The following is a 20,214-nucleotide window of genomic DNA, read 5'->3' as shown; positions in this document are numbered from 1 at the left end:
CATAATTCCCTCCAGTTCCATCATATCGATGCAAATGGTGGGTGTTCATTGTTTCTGATGGTTGAGTAATATTCCATTGTGTATATGGACACATCTTCTTTATCCGTTCATCTGTTGAAGGGCATCTCAGCTACTTCCACAGTTTGGCTGTTGTGGACACTGCTGCTATGAACATTGTGGGTGCACATGCCCCTTCTTTTCACTACACCTGTATCTTTTGGGGTAAATACATACTAGTGCAATTGGTAGGTGGTAGGGTAGCTCTATTCTTAACATCTTGAGGAACCTCCATACATTTTCCTTAGTGGCTGTACCAACTTGCATTCCCACCAACAGTGTAAGAGGGTTCCCCTTTCTCCACATCCTTGCCAATATTTGCTATTTCCTGTTTTGTTAATTTTTGTCATTCTAAGTGGTGTAAGGTGGTATCTTATTGTGGTTTTGATTTGTATTTCCCTGATGGCTAGTGATGTTGAGCATTTTCTCACAGAACTCTGGGTATTCTATAAGACTGATGAATCACTGACCTCTACCTCTGAAACTAATAATATATCATATATTAATTAATTGAATTTAACTTAGAAAAAAAGAAACCCCTCAAAAAAAAGAGATATAATAGACAAACACTAAACAAGAGAGAGCAGTATAGCTATACAAATATGACAAAGTAGACCTTATGTGAAGAGGAATTTTTAGAGATAAAGAGAGACATTTCATAATGATATTTCAGTCCACTAGGTGGACATAATTCTAAATTTGTATGTACTTAATGATAGAGCCTGAAAACCATGTAAAGCAAAAACTGAAGGAACTAAACAGAGAGATGGATAATTATATTGTGAAATTTTTAAGTGCACCAAGAATAATTATTTTCTTATATTGCCTATGGATGATTTAATAAACTCTCTGTAAAATAATTTAGTAATATCATTTAAAAGCTTTATTTTAAATAAAATAAGATACATGACAATAAGTACACATAAATATATAAATGTAAGTAAGGAAACTGGAGGAAAGGAACAGAGGAGCAATAAAAATAAGACAAAAGACAGCAATAGACAAAGTACATGACATAAGTCCTATGGTCATATACATAAATTTTGCAACACCAAAGGTGTACATCTAATAAGAGCCTTCTAGTAAGCTAAAACTTACAGAATTAAAGGGAGGAATAGATGAACCCACAATAAGCTGCAGATATGGACACCTTGCACTTAGTAATTAATAGAACAAGTAGAAGAAACATCAATAAGAATTAGAATATTCAACCAAACTAGCAAGCAATCTAACCTAATGGATATTTACAGAACACTACCGGACAACTATAGAATATACATTCTTTCAAGTGTACATGGAATATTCACCTAGATAGACCACATGCTAGTCTTTAAAACAAATCTTAATTTAAAAGCACTTAAATTGTGCAAAATAAATTCTCTGACTGAGGTATATTAAATTAGAAATCAGTAACAAGAAGATACCTAGAAAATATCCACATATTTGGAAATTAGTGCATTTCTAAACAACGCATATTTCAAAAAGCTATCACAAGGTATTTTAAATAAGTAATTATCAAAATATAACACAAAATTTTGTAAGATGCAGTGAAATTGCTCAGAGGGAAATCTGTAGCTTTAAATATTGGAAAGGCAGAAAAGCAGTGGTATTAAAAAGTACTGTTATGAAATTCTTTTTTGAAATTCTTTTTTATAGTTGTACAGTATAGAAGCTATAGTTTATTTAACTAATCTCCAAGGTTTACACTTTAAGTATTTTCCATTATTTTGCAATTTCAAGTAAGTCTGTAATGAATAACTTTATGCATCTATATTTTCACATTGGTGCAGGATATCTTCAGGGAAAATTTGCTGAGTCAAAAGGTAAATGCATATGCAGTTTTGTTAGACATTACCAAATTCCCTCCAAAAGAACAGTAGTATTTTACATGCTCATGAGCTACAGATAAATGCCTTTTTCTCTACAAACAAACAAACAGAATATGTTGTCAAGGTTTTCAATTTCTGTCAGTCTAATGGGTGAGAAATTGAATCTCCATTTTAGTTTGTGTATTTTTTTTTAAGATTTTATTTATTTATTTGACAGATAGAGATCACAAGTAGGCAGAGGAACAGGCAGAGAGAGAGAGGGGGAAAGCAGGCTCCCTGCCAAGCAGAGAGCCCAATGCGGGGCTCGATCCCAGGACCCTGAGATCATGACCTGAGCTGAAGGCAGAGGCTTTAACCCTCTGAGCCACCCAGGTGCCCCTAGTTTGCATATTTCTTATTATGAGTAAAATCAAATATCTCAATATGATCTTGGGCCATTTTATAAATTTTTTATTATTTCTATATCCATGACTTTCGGCCATTTTTCTATATTTCATCTGTGATATACATTGCAAATAGCTTCTCCCATTTTATCTGTTCTTTGACTTTACCTATGGTATTGTATGAATAGACAAAATTTGGGGTTTTTAAAATGTTTTCAAAGACCGATGTCAAAAAGCTTACTGCCTATGTTTTATTCTAGGAGTTTTGTGGCTCCAGGTCTTATGTGCAAGTCTTTAGTCCATTTTGACCTAATTTTTGTGCACAGTCTAAGATAGCAGTCCAGTTTCATTCTTTTGCATACAGCTGCCCAGTATTCCCAGCACCAGTTACCAAAGAGTCTGTCTTTTCACATTGTTTATTCTTGGCTGCTTTGTCATGAACAAATTGACCAAATGTGCAAGGGCTTATCTCTGCACTCTCTATTCTGTTTCATTGATCTACATGTCTGTTTTTATGCCAATAACATACAGTTTTTATTACTATAGCTTTGTAATAAAGTTTGAAATCAGAAAGCAGGATGGCTGCTTGTTCTTTCTCAAGATTGTTTTGGAACTTTAGGGTCTTCTGTGGTTCCACACAAGTTTAGGATTATGTGTTCTAGGTCTGTGAAAAATGCCGTTGGAATTTTGATAGGGATTACACTAAGTGTGCAGGTTTCTTTGGGTAGTATGGTCATTTTAACAATATTTGACTTTCCAATCCCTGAGCATGAAATATCTTTCCATTTGTTTATATCATCTTCGATTTCTTTTGTCAGTGTCTTATAGTTTTCAGTATACAGGTCTTTCACCTCCTTTGTTAAATATTTTATTCTTTTTGATGTAATTATAATGGGATAGTTTTTTCTTTTTTTAAAAAAGATTTTATTTATTTATTTGACAGAGAGAAATCACAAGTAGACAGAGAGGCAGACAGAGAGAGAGAGAGGGAAGCAGGCTCCCTGCTGAGCAGAGAGCCCGACGCAGGCCTCGATCCCAGGACCCTGAGATCATGACCTGAGCCGAAGGCAGCGGCTTAACCCACTAAGCCACCCAGGCACCCAATGGGATAATTTTCTTAATATTTTTTCTGATAGATTATTAGTGAATAGAAATGCAACTGGTTTTTCTATATTGATTTCATATTCTACAACTTTACAAAACTTATTAGTTCTAAGTTTTTTTTTGATAGGGCTTTTAGGGTTTTCTGTATATAATATGTTATCTGCAAATAGGAAAGTTTTACTTCTTTTTTTTACAATTTGGATGCCTTTTATTTCTTTTTCTTATGTAACTGTCCTCAGTAGGACTTCCAATAATGTGAATAAAAGCTGAATAAAAGTGGTGAGAAAAATTATAGCATGGGGAATACAGTCATTAATACTGTAATACCATTTTGTGGTGACAGATGGTAACTACACTTATCATGGGGAGAACTGAGTATACACAGAATTGCTGAATCACTATGATGTACGCTTGAAACATACAATTTTGCATGTCAAATGCACTTCACTAAACAAAACAAAACAGGGACAAGAATGGGCAACCTTATTTTGTTCCTGATCTTATAAGAAAAGCTTTGTTTTTCACCATTGGGTATGATGTTAGTTGTGGCCTTCATTATGTTGATGTATGTTCTCTCTATACCCACTTTGTTGAGAGTTCTTATCATAAATGAATGTTATCTATCATAAATTCATATTTGGCAGTTTCTATCAATTTAAATACACACTTACCATATATCCCAGCAATCCTACTTCTTGGTATTCAGCTAAGAAAAATGAAAATATATGTACCCACAAAAAACCTGTATATAAATGTTTATAGAAGCTTCATTCATAACCACCAAAACCCAGAAATAATTCAATAGTCTATCAATTGCTAAATGGATAAACTGTACATTCATACAATGGAATAATATTCACCAATAAAATGAAACAAACCACATGCAAAACGTTGATGAACATAAAGTATCATATGCTATGTGAAAGGAGCCAGACTCAAATGAGGTTCATATGTTATGATTTCATTTATGTGACATTCTAGAAAAGACAAAACTTTAGTGTCAAAGAATACATCTGTGGCTACCAGGGATGAAGGTTCAGAGAGGGGATGGACTAGGCAAGGACACAAAGGAATGTCTGTGGTGATATATTCTATGTGCTATTTAGTAACGGTTACATGACACTGTTATCAAGAATTCAAAGAACTGTACACCTAAAATAGGTGGTTTTACTATACGTAAGTCACACTGTAATAAACATAAACTTGTCCTAAAATTGTGTAGTCAAGAAAGTGGCTGAGGATACATTAAAAACAAAGAAGGTAAGCATAAAATCCCCTTTGCTAGGTTTGTCAAAGTTTTAAAAATTATTTTCCAATCATTTATAATTTTCCAATAAATTTAGGTAAGGTATACCTAGCAAATAATCTCAGAGAATATTATATAATCCAGTAATTTTCTAGTATGATTAGGGTATACCTACAGTTCTGAGTTTAGGGAAAGCTTAGCAGTCTTTGCCAAATAATTTGGACAAAAATTATATAACCCAATATTGTATTGTTTTATCTTCATACTGTTTCTTACTTATCTATGCTCTCTCTAATCCTATGTTGTTTTAACATGAAAACCACTGCTTGCCCTTCCAGATATAGGCAGTAGAATCATATGAAGTAAAACTCACCTGTGTCTTTAGGAACTCTTAATGTATTGCAGAACTTAGTTAAAAATTCTTGAATGGTAATCTTGCCATTTTCTGCAATGCAAATAAAATTTGGCTGAAAGAGCTATTGCTTCTGAATTAATATACCAGAAGCTAAGAGTCAAATTATACTCAAAGTGAAAAGCCTGGGAATCAGCCTATACTATTCCTTCCTCCTTAACTTCTGCAAACATATGATTACCAATTTCTATTTATTTCAGGATATTTCTTGAATCTATCACTATGCTAGTTAATGTATGCACTATTACAACAGCATCGTTAAAACTAGCCACAATAACCAAACTATGGAAAAAACCTAGATGTCCATCAACAGATGAATAGATAAAGAAGATGTGGTATATATATATATACAATGGAATACTATGCAGCCATAAGGAGAAATGAAATCTTGCCATTTGCAACAACGTGGATGGAACTAGACGGTATCATGCTAACAAAATAAGTCAATCAGAGAAAGACAATTATCATATGATCTCTCTGATATGAGGAATTTGAGAGGCACATTAGGGGGTCATGGTAGGTAGGGAGGGGAAAAATGAAACAAGATGGGATTGGGAGGGAAACAAACCATAAGAGACTCTTAATCTCACAAAACAAACCAAACTGAAGGTTACTAGAGGGTTGAGGGAGTAGGGATAGGGTGGCTGGGTTATGGATATTGGGAAGGGTATGTGCTATGCTGAGTGGTGTGAAATGTGTAAGCCTGATGATTCACAGACCTGTACCCCTGGAGCAAATAATACATTATATGTACATTTATTTTCTGCAATCCAGCAAAAGAGGTCTTTCTCTTTAAAAAATCTGGTTACTCTTCTGAAGAAAACCCTTCTGTAGCTCTTACTTGACCTAAAACTATAAGAAAACAAAAACAAAAATCCAAAACAAAACAAAATTAAAAAAAAAAAAAAAAGAAAACCACATCGTGAGTAGGGTAAGAGGCTATAGAACAATATTCCTTACAAATGTGTTAAAGTTCAAGTAAAATACTGGAAAGTAGGACATAGCAGTATATACAGAATTTAATGTTCTAAATATGTTTAAGACATACATCCTCATGTAGAGCAATAGGTTTTCAAGAAGGAAAACCAGTTCTTAGAGGAGAAAAAAAAAATCTTAGCTATTACAATGGTTTGTGGTCACAGTACATCAGTAAATATTTATCTGTGACGTTAAATGTTCATAGGCTTGTGGGGTGAGGAAAAAGAACAAAAATGTCCAGAGTCCAGAAATAAACCCCTACATATACTCAACTAATATTGAACAATGGAGCCAAGAACATTCAATGGAAAAAGGATAGTTTCTTCAATAACCGGTATTGAAAAACTGGATAACTACATCCAGAAAAATGAAATCACTCCTCCATCTTATACCACTCACAAAAAAAGTTACCTCAAAATGGATTAAAGACTTAAATGTAATATCTGATATTATAAATTTCCTGGAAGAAAACATAAAAGCAGCTTTCAGACACTGGTCTTGGCAATAATTTTTTCACATGACCCCAAATACAAACACAAAAGCAAAAACCAAAAAGTGGGACTACATCCAACTTAAAGGCTTGTGTACAGAAAAAAAAATCAGCAAAATGAAAAGGCAACCTACAGAATGAGAGAAAATATTTGCAAACCATATATCTGGTAAAGGGTTAATATCCAAAATATATAATTCACATAGCTCAATAACAAACAGACAAGCAAACAAAATGATGAAAAAAATGGGCAGAGCAACTGAATAGAAATTTTTTCCAAAGAAGACATCCAAATGGCCAACAGGTACATGAAAAGTTGTTCAACATCACTAGTCATCAAGGAAATGGAAATCAAAACCACAATGAGATATCATTCACACTTGTTAGAATGGCTATCATCAAGAAGAGATCAAGGTTTGCATGGATGTGGAGAAAGGGAACCCTTATTCACTATTTGTGGCGATGGAAATTGATATAGCCACAATGGACAACGGTGGAGGACTGCCCCAAAATTAAAAATAGATCTAACATATGATCCGTCAATCTCCCTTATGGGTATATATTCAAAGGAAATGAAAACAGGATCTTTAAGAGGAATCGACACTTCCACATATTTTGCAGCATTGTTCACAAAAGCCAAGATATGGAAATAACCTAAGTGTCCATCAACAGATGAATAAAGAGATGTGGTATGTATATACAGTGTAATAATATTTCAGCACGAGAAAGAAGGAAATTCTGCCATTTGCAATAAAATGGATGGATCTTCAAGGCTTTATGCTTAATAAGTCAGACAAAGACAAATACTGTATATATCACTAATATGTGGATCTAAAAAAGCCAATCTCATAGAAACAGAGTAGAATAGTAGTTAGCAGCAATTCCAGGGGAGCAGTGAGTTGGGGAGATATTGTTAAAAGGTGCAAATTTGCAGTTAAAAGATGAGTAGGTTCTGGAAATTTAATGCTGTGCTGACCTAAAACTGTATTATATACTCGAAAGTTGCTAAGAGACTAGACCTTAAATGTTCTCACCACAAAAAAAGAAATTACAGTCATGTGATGTGATAGAGGTGTTAGCGAACACCATAGTGATAACCATTTGCAATATATATGTATCAAATCAACACACTGTATATCCTAAACTTACACAATGTTCTATGTCCATTATATCTCAATTTTACAAAAAGGTAAAGAAAAATTCTGTGGAGACTGTGTGGAAAAAAAAAAAAAAGCTCCAAATCACTTATACTGAGAATGAAAATGAAGATATTATTACTGATCACGCAGACATCAAAAAAGATAAAAAGTAGAGGTCAAGGGCAACTTTATCCAAAAAATTTGAAAAGTCACATGAAATGGATGAATTCCTATAAAAATACAGACTGCCAATATTAACAAGAAAATATGATATTTTCTTTGTAATTCCATATAATTTAAGAAATTAAATCAATAATCCTTAACTTTCCCGTAAATAAAACTGTTGGCTCATTAGGGTACACCTCTGAGTTCTAATTAACATCTGAGGAATCTCTTACAGAGAAGAGAAAAATAAAGACTACTGCTCCTCTCTTTTGAAAATGAGGCAAAGATAACATTCAACAATACCAATCATTAAAATAATGAAATTATTTTGTATGTTTATAAATATATGCTTCCCTGAGCCCCAAAACCATGTGCAATACCACCAGAGGTATTCCTGGATATCAGCAGTTCACCTTCCAACAGGTTGATACCTGGAAAAGGGCCTCAAGGACTCTGTTTTACTCTGTGCATGGCATTCTGATTGACTACTGCCCATGCCAGCCAAAGTAACCTCATCTCCCAAGTACCACCACCTACAGAGATAAAGTAGGACCTGATTTACCCCTCCATTTGGTTTCACAGGGCTCAGGCTTGGCACACCAGGGTAGCACTGGTGTTCCTCCGTCATCCCACTGCAGCTCCCACAGCATGCCTTCCATTGTTGTGTATCCCATCCATACATCTCCCACCCCCTCTAGTAGATGATGGCCTTTATAACACAGATGCATTCAAGCTACTAACCATGTTCAGGTTCATGTCTTAATACTTCATTAAGTAAAACATTAGCTGCATGAAAGTCATTGTTTATCAAAAATTCTTCAAGGTCAGAGGCATCAATTAGATCATTCTGGAGAATTTGGGTAGTAGCTAAGAGTAGCTGTGTAGCTGCAAAAAAGAAGAAAACAAATATTTCAACAGCAGAAATAAGAGTGTATTATCTACCTTCACTTAAGCTTGGACTGCATAAAAGAATTTTATTTTATTATTTGTTAAAGATTTTATTTATTTGGAAGAGAGAGACAGACAGTGTGTGTGTGTATATCAGAGAGCATGGGTGGGGGTGGGGGAGGGAGAGTGAGAAGAAAGCTCCCAGCTGAGCAGGGAGCACTACACAGGCTCCATCCTGGGACAACAGGATCATGATCCGAGCTGAAGGCAGATGCCCAACTGACTGAGCCTCCCAGATGCCCCAGAATAAAAGAATTTTACATGAAACTACTAGTATAGTTTTAAAAACCATTGTATATTATAATAGTTAGCAATTACTGAAAACTTACTAAGTGCTAGAGACTGTTCTAAGTACTTCTACTTTACCTACTTAAACCTTATAATAATTCCAAGATGGGCATTACTATCCCTAGTTTTAAGATGAAGAAATTGAGGTTAGTGAGACTAAGTGATTTACTAAGGAATAGATTGGTAGTAAGTGGCAGGACCAGGATTCAAGTCCAGGCACTGCAGTTCCAAAACCCATGCCCTTAACTAATGTACCTTTCAAGTTGACATGTTAAGTGGTCAACCTTTATGCCTTTGGCTACATAATACTTCATACGTGGCCCCTGAAATAACTATGAAGCATTACAAATTACAAAGAAGTTTACATCAAAATTTGCATTATTTCACTTAAGTCATGTTACAAAGACAAAACAGACAAGAAGCAGCAACAGCTGCTATTGCTGCTACAAGTCACGCTCTTTGTATTTATCTTACAGCCCCACAAATCCTGACAGCTTTGGTTGCTTTCCAATGCCTTCAAATGGTTGTGGTTGTTGATGCAGTTTAATTTAGTCCAAATTTTACTAGTTACTCTCAGCAGGAAGGTTGGTTTGATATAAGCTACTCCATCATTGCCCGAAACTAGAACCAGGTGGATGAAACTTACATGTAACTCTGATGCCCGGCTCTGGTGAAAGATTTCTGCCTAGGTTATCACTTTACCACAAAGCTATAGTAATCAAGACCATGTGGCTCTGGTATAAGAATAAATAAAAATCAATGGAATGGAATTGAGAGTTGAGAAATAAATCCATACACTTATGATCAATTGATTTTTGTGAAGAATGCCAAAATCCTTTAATGGGGAAAGAATAACTTTGTCAACAAACGACGCCGGGATGACTGGATAGCTGCATGCAAAAGAATCAACGTGGACCCCCATCTCCCTCCACGTGCAAACATTAACTCAAGTCAAAGATTCGAATTAAAAGGCTAAAACTAGAAAACTCTTAAAAGAAAACATCAGTATGAATCTTTAGGATCTTGGACTATCTTTAGATGTGACACCAAAAGAAGTGACAAAAGAAAATATAAATTGGATGGGGCGCCTGGGTGGCTCAGTGGGTTAAGCCGCTGCCTTCGGCTCAGGTCATGATCTCAGAGTCCTGGGATCGAGTCCCACATCAGGCTCTCTGCTCAGCAGGGAGCCTGCTTCCTCCTCTCTCTCTGCCTGCCTCTCTGCCTAACTTGTGATCTCTCTCTCTGTCAAATAAATAAATAAATTAATAAATTAAAAAAAAAAAATATAAATTGGATTCCATCCAATTTAAAAACCTCTGTGCTTCAAAAGACACCAACAAGAAAGGGAAAAGACCCTTTAATAGGAGAAAAGATTTTCAAATCATGTATCTGATAAAGGTGTATAGTCCAGAATATATGAACTCTTATAACTTGACAAATAACCCAATTTTAAAATAAGCAAAGGATACACATCTCCAAAGAAGATATATAAATGGCCAATAAACACATGTAAAGATGTTAATAACTATTAAAGGGTACAGTGTTTCTTTTTGAGGCAATGAAAATGTCCCAAAATTAGAGTGTGATGGTTGCACAACTTTGTAAATACACCAAAACCCACTGAACTGTACACTTTAAAAGGATGGATTTGATGGTATGTGAATTATATCTCAATAAAAATGTACATGCAATAAATAATGCCATCAATTATAAAGGTGTTATAATTTTAGAGATATTAAAATGTGAAAAAGAAAGGACATTTGGGGGTGCCTGGGTAGCTTAGTGGGTTAAAGCTTCTGCCTTCGGCTCAGGTCTTGATCCCAGGGTCCTGGGATCGAGCCCTGCATCAGGCTCTCCGTTCAGCAGGGAGCCTGCTTCCTCCTCTCTCTCTGCCTGCCTCTCTGCCTACCTGTGATCTCTGTCTGTCAAATAAATAAATAAAATCTTTAAAAAAAAAAAAAAGGACATTTGTTTCACCAAAGCTTTTAGGAATACATTGTTGACAGGGGTGTCTACACCTGTGGAGATTTCTTTGGTAGGTGTCCCCTGTAGATGTGGGGTTAGGAAATGCTGCCAGTATTGAAATTTCAATACCTCCCTAATTTCAAGAAGGATGAAAGGAACTTCAGGGACAAAGACCAAGCAATAGTCTTTACACTGCAGGGGCAAAGTTAGGCAACAGAGATGATATGGCAATAAGAATGATATGGGGATCAATGCCATGAAGATTTAGAGAAACTGATTAGTTGAAGATTTCCGTAAATAAAATAGATGGGCAATCCAGCTGAGGAGACCTGAAAACTGCAGAGGCCTAACCTGAGATGACACAACAGAGAGTAGTGATGCCTCACCTGATTTCCAGACCAGATTTCCTTCATAGATCCAGTACCCCTTGAATGAAGAAAAAGTTACCTCCTCTTGAGGAAGGACTTTGTAAGAACAACAAAGGTGTTTCCTATGTATCTTCTTCAACCCTGTTTTCTTTTCCCTCCATTATAACTTTTTCCCATTTTCCTCACTTGTCTTTTACATTCTTATATTATTTATATAAGTGCCTTAAATCCTTTTTAAAACTATAGAGATTATAGAGTAAACACATGAAATCTGGATATTGATTTTTTAATATCATTTCATATCTTTATTTTACAGTCATTTGTCTTTGAACTAGTAGTATTCACTTACCTGTGGACTCTTTGAAAGACGGACTTTCTTTAATTCTTTCAAAGAAATCTTTTAAATTCACTTCATTATTATCTGTAAAGTCAAAATCAAGCATGCTGACATTAAAAACCTGATACTGTGAATTTCTACATAAAGGTTTCTATTTACAATACTTAAAATTCCGTTTTACCTTATTTTCTATCTCAAATGACTGAAACTATTGCAAAATAACTTTTCATACTTTTAGGAACCATCTATTGAACAGTTAATGATCTTAACAGCTTATTTTCTTGAGTTCTATATGTTGGCTAATTAAACATAATTAAAAAAAAAGAGAGAAAAAAGAACTTACATAATGTTCAGTTCCTTATACAGACTAAGGATCCTTTTATGATGCTTTACATTTATTAACCAAAATCTTCACAATAATTCTATAACATGGGTATACTTGATATGACTATCTTTAAAAGATGAAAGCCAAGAGAAATTAAATAAGTTGTCTAGGTCACAAAAGCCAGAAAGTGCTAGAGGATGTGGTATTTGAACTAAGATAGTCTCAGGCCAGAGGTCACAAAGTTAACTATTAGGACACACACAGACGCGCGCGCGCGCACACACACACACACTTGAAGAAAGACGCAATAATGCTACCATAAGAGAAAATATAGAGTTATCAACTACATTAAGGATACTTTAACATAAAAAAATAGCTAGCTGGATAGCACAGAAACTATCACACCACAAATCCCTAGGATACTGTATGAAATACAATATTCTATAAATGCATTACTAAGATATATGAACAGGAAATAATAAGTTAAGTGGACACATAGATCAAGAGTAGAAAACATGCTGGAGAGAGGGGGGTTGGGAGAAGGGGGGTGTGGTTATGGACACTGGGGAGGGTATGTGCTTTGGTGAGTGCTGTGAAGTATGTAAACCTGGCGATTCACAGACCTGTACCCCTGGGGATAAAAATATATTATATGTTTATAAAAAATTAAAAATTAAAAATTAAAAAAAAAAGAGTAGAAAACAGTGAGTACTGAGGCTATAACTATTTGGGGATACGTATCAGATCCCAAAGTGACAAGGTGTTTGATTTAAATATTCATGCATATTCATAAAAGAAAATTTGGGTCCATGCTACTTGGAGAGTTTGAATTTAGATACCAAATAAAACTTGGATGCTTAGGGACACCAGGGTGGCTCAGTTGGTTGAGTGGCTGCCTTCGGCTCAGGTCATGATCCCACAGTGGGATCGAGTCCCACATCGGGCTCCTTGCTTGGTGGGGAGCCTGCTTCTCCCTCTGCCTCTGCCTGCCACTCTGTCTGATCCTGGGATCGAGTCCCACATCGGGATCCTTGGTTGGTGGGGAGCCTGCTTCTCCCTCTGCCTCTGCCTGCCACTCTGTCTGCCTGTGCTCACTCTCGCTTCTCTATGACAAATAAATAAAATCTTAAAAAAAAAAAAAAACTTGGATGCTTAAATCCCTATAAAAATCCCATCCATTTTTTTCAAAGAAATGGAACAAATAATCCTAAAATTTATATGGAACCAGAAAATACCTCAAATAGCCAAAGGAATATTGAAAAAGAAAGCCAGAGTTGGTGGCATCACAATTCCGGACTTCAAGCTCTATTACAAAGCTGTCATCATCAAGACAGCATGGTACTGGCACAAAAACAGACACATAGATCAATGGAACAGAAGAGAGAGCCCAGAAATAGACCCTCGACTCTATGGTCAACTAATCTTTGACAAAGCAGGAAAGAATGTCCAATGGAAAAAAAACAGCTTCTTCAATAAATGGTGTTGGAAGGGAGCTGGGGGAAATTGGAAGGCGAGGTGAACCATGAGAGACTATGGACTCTGAAAAACAATCTGAGGGGTTTGAAGCGGCAGGGGGTGGGAGGCTGGGGGAACAAGGTGGTGGGTATTAGAGAAGGCACGCATTCCACGGGGTGTGGTGCAAAAATAATGAATACTGTTATGCTGAAAATAAAAAAAAATTATACTTAAAAAAATGGTATTGGGAAAATTGGACAGCCACATGCAGAAAAATGAAATTGGACCATTTCCTTACACCACACACAAAAATAGACTCAAAATGGATGAAGGACCTCAATGTGAGAAAGGAATCCATCAAAATCCTTGAGGAGAACACAGGCAGCACCCTCTTCCACCTCAGCCACAGCAACTTCTTCCTAGGAACATTGCCAAGGCAAGGGAAGCAAGGGCAAAATGAACTATTGGGACTTAATCAAGATCAAAAGCTTTTGCACAGCAAAGGAAACAGTTAACAAAATCAAAAGACAACTGACAGAATGGGAGAAGATATTTGCAAATGACATATCAGATAAGGGGCTAGTGTCCAAAATCTATAAAGAACTTAGCAAACTCAACACCCAAAGAACAAATAATCCAATCAAGAAATGGGCAGAAGACATGAACAGACATTTCTACAAAGAAGACATCCAGATGGCCAACAGACACATGAAAAAGTGCTCCACATCACTCGGCATCAGGGAAATACAAATCAAAACCACAATGAAGTACCACCTCACACCAGTCAGAAAGTCAGAATGGCTAAAATTAACAAGTCAGGAATGCTGGCGAGGATGCGGAGAAAGGAGAACCCTCCGACACTGTTGGTGGAAATGCAACCTGCTTCAACCACTCTGGAAAACAGCATGGGGGTTCCTCAAAAAGTTAAAAATAGAGCTACCCTATGACCCAGCAATTGCACTACTGGGTATTTACCCTAAAGATACAAATGTAGTGATCCGAAGGGGCACGTCCACCCGAATGTTTATAGCAGCAATGTCCACAATAGCTAAACTATGGAAAAAACCTAGATGTCTATCAACAGATGAATGGATAAAGAACATGTGGTGTATATATATATACAATGGAAAACTATGCAGCCATCAAAAGAAATGAAATCTTGCCATTTGTGACGACATGGATAGAACTAGACAGAGAAAGACAACTATCATATGATCTCCCTGATATGAGAAGTGGAGATGCATTGTGGGGGGTTTGAAGAGTAGGAAAAGAATAAATGAAACAAGATGGGATTGGGAGGGAGACAAACCATAAGAGACTCTTAATCTCACAAAACAAACTGAGGGGGGCCAGGGGGAGGGGGGTAAGGAGAGGGTGGTGGGGTTATGGACATTGGGGAGGGTATGTGCTATGGTGAGAGCTGTGAAGTGTGTAAACCTGGCAGTTCACAGACCTGTACCCCTGGGGCTAATAATACATTATATGTTTATTTAAAAGATATAGAAAATTAAAAAAAAAAAAAACCTTGGATGCTTAAAGAAGCTCAATCCAGTGAAAGGGAGATTAAAACACTGTATTCACTGGCCCAAGTAAACAACAAGGAGACCTAAATCTTCTAATTCTGAAAGGCAGTGGGGAAAAAATCTCCTGTGAAGGATCTCCTGAATCTCATGTGGGTTTGGAGTCTAAATTGATACTGCTCTCATGGTATGAGAAACCCCAGGTCAAAACATATAAATTGATTGAGGTCAATAAAAATCTAGAGTACCTGGCAAAGGCAATAACCAAACCAAGCTCAGGAGTACTCTTAAACCCACACTCATCAGATTCCCATAGAAAAAACAAGCTGGTTAAGATAAACCCCAAATAAAAAGCCACCTAAAACCATTTTAACTTACCAGCTCTAAATTGAAGTGTTCCCACATGATTTGACGCTTAAGAGTGAATGTATATAGGAAAGAAGATCAAGTATATACTACAAGAAGTTAAAAATTGAAACCACAGATAAATATATTCTCACTTAGAAACAATGACCAAAACTCAATAACTGTTCTTCTAAAATGTAGTGAAATTCGGGGTATTTCTTTTGGTTAAAAAAACAGAATGAGTCAAGTACTATAGAAGGACAGATGAAGGTGATCTTCTCTGAAGAAAGACTGCATATCAAAATGAAGCTGCTGGTGTCATGTCTTTGTTTTATTACAATGGAATTTTCCCACCCATGCTTTTAAGAAATGAATAGTAATTACTAAATAAGCATATATACCTAGATAAGTGTGAATAGAAAGATATGGTCAATAAATATTTAAATTAGCAGACTATTTTGGCTCTAATTTGTATCAGCCTAAGTCTCCAGTGTGACTGTCCTTAGCATTTTACCCACATATATATGCTCTAAGACTGTATCTCATTAACAGGGAAAAATGAAAAGGACCTCACACCAAAATAATCCTCACCATTGATGTCGCAACGCTGGAGGGCTTCACTGATGTCCTCCTCAGTCAAACTGACATTCAAACTTTCCAGGGCATGCTCCAAGCTAGGTATATCAATCTTGCCATTATCAACACTGGACAAGATATGAATAGCTTCTTCAATCTCTACAAAGATAAATAAATATATGTAAGATAATATGTTCGAAAAAGTGCAAAATAGTTTGTCCAAAGTCCATTATAGATGAATTCTCGAATTAAGCATATATATTTAACTAAAAAAAAAAAAGCAAAATATTTTCCAACAACCCACTTATTTCAAGCAGCATTTAAAACCAAAAAATTACATGCCAAAGAGAATATGAGTTATCTGAATCCATTAACCCACTAAATACTGAATGAGCTGTAAGCTTTTCTTAAATAATAGTTAAATCCCTTACATGTAGATATAGATTTCTATCAACTGATAAAGTAAACAAAAAAGGCTAAAATTTGAGATTAAATCTCTTGATCCCCAGGGCCACCACTAGTCTCTATTGTGCTTTTGGGTGATTGAGAAAGGGTCCCCTTTGTATGTATCTATTACAAAGAAGCACACCTTGCTCTGGGCAGCTGAAATCTAGCACTGGTGGTCCAAGTCTGAAGAGCATAGTGAAATATGGAGTGTGTTTCAGTCTCTGCTTGTACCCTACCTCCAGGCATCTTTGCGCAAGGCAAAACCCATACAACCAAATGGAGTAGTCCTGTTGATACCACACCAATTTAAAATATAAAACATCATTATTGGGTGTTTCAATTTTTCATCAATACCATTTCCCACTCTCTTAATCCCAAAATGAAGTCATCGTGCATGTTTCCACAGTCTGAAAATTATTGTGTTATACCAACAGATCTAAACCTTCACCTGGAAAGAAAACATAATACCATTTAAGACTTTTATTCATTGTACTAATAATTTTTTTGCAGCTACCAAGACCAATAATGAAAATTTCAGCCCTTTCATCAAAGAGTTTTCCCGTAAAAAAGTTTCCTGTGAATTCCCAGAAAACAAAGACTGAATCTGTCATGTCTATAAATAAAATGGTAATACATGATACAGTTGGTATGATGAGAAAAATATGCACAAGATATTATGAAAGCACTGAGACAGTTCACCTAACCTACAACTCTGAAAAGTCTTATGTGACATTTGAGATGAGTTTAGGGTAAAAAAATTTGAGTTTATCTGACAGGAAATGTATAGAAAGGAAACAGCACATACAAAGATATGGAACCAAAAGCAAATAGAGCGAGCCAGTTTAAATTGTAATAAGTAGTATGGCTACAGAATAAATACAAATGCAGAAGTGATGAGAGAGGAGACTAATGAGATAATAAAGTTTTATTGTCATTGATTCATTCCATAAATATTTATAATTATATGAGTTGATAACATAAAAGATTTAGAAAAATACCTAACATAGTAAATATTGTATAATATTAATTTTTTTTTTTTAACTGGGTATGGTGTCCAGATCGATTCTCTGCCCTTGGACATCTCACAGCCTGGTTTTTTTTTTTTTTTTAAGATTTTATTTATTTATTTGACAGACAGAGATCACAAGTAGGCAGAGAAGCAGGCAGAGAGAGAGGAGGAAGCAGGATCCCTGCTGAGCAGACAGCCCAATGCAGGGCTCGATCCCAGGACCCTGGGATCATGACTTGAGCTGAAGGCAGAGGTTTTAACCCACTGAGCCACCCAGGTGCCCCAATATTAATTATTTTTTAAGACTTTATTTATTTATTTAACAGAGGGAGAGAAATCACAAGTAGGCAGAGAAGCAGGCAGAGAGAGAGGGGGAAGCAGGCTCCCCGCTGAGCAGAGAGCCCGATGTGGGGCTCAATCCCCAGACCCTGGGATCATGACCTGAGCCGAAGGCAGAGGCTTTAACCCATTGAGCCACCCAGGTGCCCCATATAATATTAATTATTAATAGTAGCTACTCCTAAAAGCCTGCTGAAAGCCAGGGTGGTGCCAGGATCTAGAGAAACAATACTAGGATATGAAGCAAAGTAGAGATGTAGTCCTTGGTCCAATGACTCTTCTAGGCATGTAAGAAAAAGAATCATTAATCAAATAATTAAAACGATGACTGGAAAATAGTCATATTTTAACATGGGCAGATGACTCTGAAGAAAACATTACAAATGGCCAACAGACACAAGAAAAGATATTCAACATCACTAATCTCAGGGGAATGCAAATCAAAATCACAATGAGGTATCTATCACCTTACATCTGTCAGAATGGCTAGAATCAAAAACATAAGAAATAACAGGTGTTGGCAGGGATGTGGGGAAAAAGGAGCCCTTGTGTACTGTTGGTGGAATGTAAATTGGTAAAGCCACTAAGGAAAATAATATGGAGATTCCTCAAAAAATTAAAAATAGTAATACCATATGACCCAATAATTTCACAATGGGTATTTACCCAAAGAAGACAAAAACACTAATTCAAAAAGGTATATGCACTCCTATGTGTATTACAGTATTACTTACAAAAGCCAAGATATGAAAGTATCTCAAGTAGGTGAATGAATAAAGATGTGGTATATTTATGGAATATGACACAGCCATGGAAAAAGATGAGACTTTTTTTTTTTTTTTTTTTTTTTTTTTTGCCGTTTTGCCAACATGGATGGACCTAAGGGCATTATGCTAAGGAAATATGTCAGACTGAGAAAAACAAATACCATGTAATTGTACTCATCTGTCGAATCTAAAAAACAAAACAAATAAAAAAACAAAAAGTACAGAGAGTGCGCCCGAGTGATTCAGTTGGTTAAGTGTCTGCCTTCAGCTCAGGTCATGATCCCAGGGTCTTGGGATTAAGTTCCCTCTCCCTCTGCTGTTCCCCCTGCTTGTGATCTCTCTCTCTCTGTGTCAAATAAATAAATAAAATCTTAAAAAAAAAAAGGCAGAATCGTCCTATAAATACAGAGAACAAACTGATGGGTGCCCAGAGAAAAGGTCGGTAGGAGGATGGGCAAAATGGGTGAAGGGGAATGGGAGAGACAGGCTTCCAGCTATGTTATGAATATGTCATGGCATAGTGTAGGGAATATAGTCAATGATATTGTAACCACGTTGTATGGTGACTGATGGTAGTTACATTTGTGGTGAGCATGGCATAATGTATAGAGAAGCTGAATTACTATGTTGTACATGTGAAGCAAATTAACATTGTATGTTCACTACACTCAGAATTTTTCATTAAAAATTGTATTATTTTGATCCTAATGAATTAAGATGATTTAAGTTATTTAATATTTTTGTTACTTTATTTTTTTCTAAGTAAGCTCTATACTCAATAAGGGTCTTGAATTCCTAACCCGGAGATCAAGAGTCATATGCTCTACTGACTGAGCCAGGAAGATGCCCTTAATTTTTGTTACTTCATAAGGTAAAATATACTGAGTGTTTCTAGTATCATTTAAAAAATATGAATGAGTACTTACAATATGAAACAAATGCCATGAATGAGACATGGTTTAATGAAAGCATATTAACAAAGGAAGTCGACCTAGACTAGCAGATAACGATTGGCTCCCCTAGAGGAATCTGACATGCATCTGAAAGATGAGTAAACTTGAACTAGGCAAAGAGGGTTGGGGAAAAATATTCCAGGGAATAAAATATGCAAAAGCTTTGTGATGGGAGGAAAAGAGAGATCTAAGAAAATGAAAGAAAGGCAATGTATTTGAAAGTATAGAAAACAAGGATAATGGTACAAGATTGTGTTAGAGGACTAGGACATATAGGATGGATTTTGATCTTTAACAGCAATGGAAAATGTTTAAAGAGTTATAAATAGGGAGATCTGTAATATAATATAAATAGGGAGGATATGTAATATCTAGTAGATCTAGTAATCTGACATAATCAGATTACTTTTTTGAAAAAAATATTACTCTGGCTGGAGTGGGGAAAATGGACTAGGAATCCATTGGCACCTGGCAATGATTCCTAAAGAGTAACTCTTTTATAGGGAATGTTTTCTTATACACATATAAAGTTCTTACCATCTGCTTTTGGTAGTCTCAGATTTGAAGACAAAGCCTCTTTCTTAAAATCTGCAAATTTACAGAGATTATGCCATAAGGAACAGCATCCTGATTTTATCCAGTTTGAAAGAAAGCCTAGACTAAATACTTCATCTCTCAGTAACATTTCCCATTGACCATTCCCTTCCTCTCAAAATCATCCACTGGCTTCCAAAATATTTTTTCTATTCATCCTCCTCTTACTTCTTTG

The 20,214-nt window shown here is 35.9% G+C and overlaps 1 protein-coding gene across 1 annotated transcript in view; it reads right to left on the bottom strand.

Annotated features, from left to right (window-relative positions):
• EFCAB13 (EF-hand calcium binding domain 13) overlaps positions 1–20,214 on the bottom strand; it is a 139,251-nt gene that overhangs the window by 17,622 nt on the left and 101,415 nt on the right. Inside the window, exons 21-25 of the mRNA XM_045080864.1 lie at positions 19,983–20,033; positions 15,946–16,089; positions 11,722–11,793; positions 8,545–8,688; positions 4,993–5,064 (exon numbers count right to left, since the gene is read on the bottom strand). Coding sequence (XP_044936799.1) covers positions 4,993–5,064; positions 8,545–8,688; positions 11,722–11,793; positions 15,946–16,089; positions 19,983–20,033 — 483 coding nt within the window. The remainder of the gene's footprint in view (positions 1–4,992; positions 5,065–8,544; positions 8,689–11,721; positions 11,794–15,945; positions 16,090–19,982; positions 20,034–20,214) is intronic.

The sequence above is a fragment of the Mustela putorius genome, unplaced genomic scaffold (assembly GCF_011764305.1).
Source record: "Mustela putorius furo isolate JIRA1106 unplaced genomic scaffold, ASM1176430v1.1 tig00000487_pilon_pilon_pilon, whole genome shotgun sequence".
In the NCBI taxonomy this organism is placed as follows: domain Eukaryota; kingdom Metazoa; phylum Chordata; class Mammalia; order Carnivora; family Mustelidae; genus Mustela; species Mustela putorius.
The sequence above is the reverse complement of the archived record's forward strand: the minus strand, read 5'-3'. Positions and strand labels throughout refer to the sequence as shown.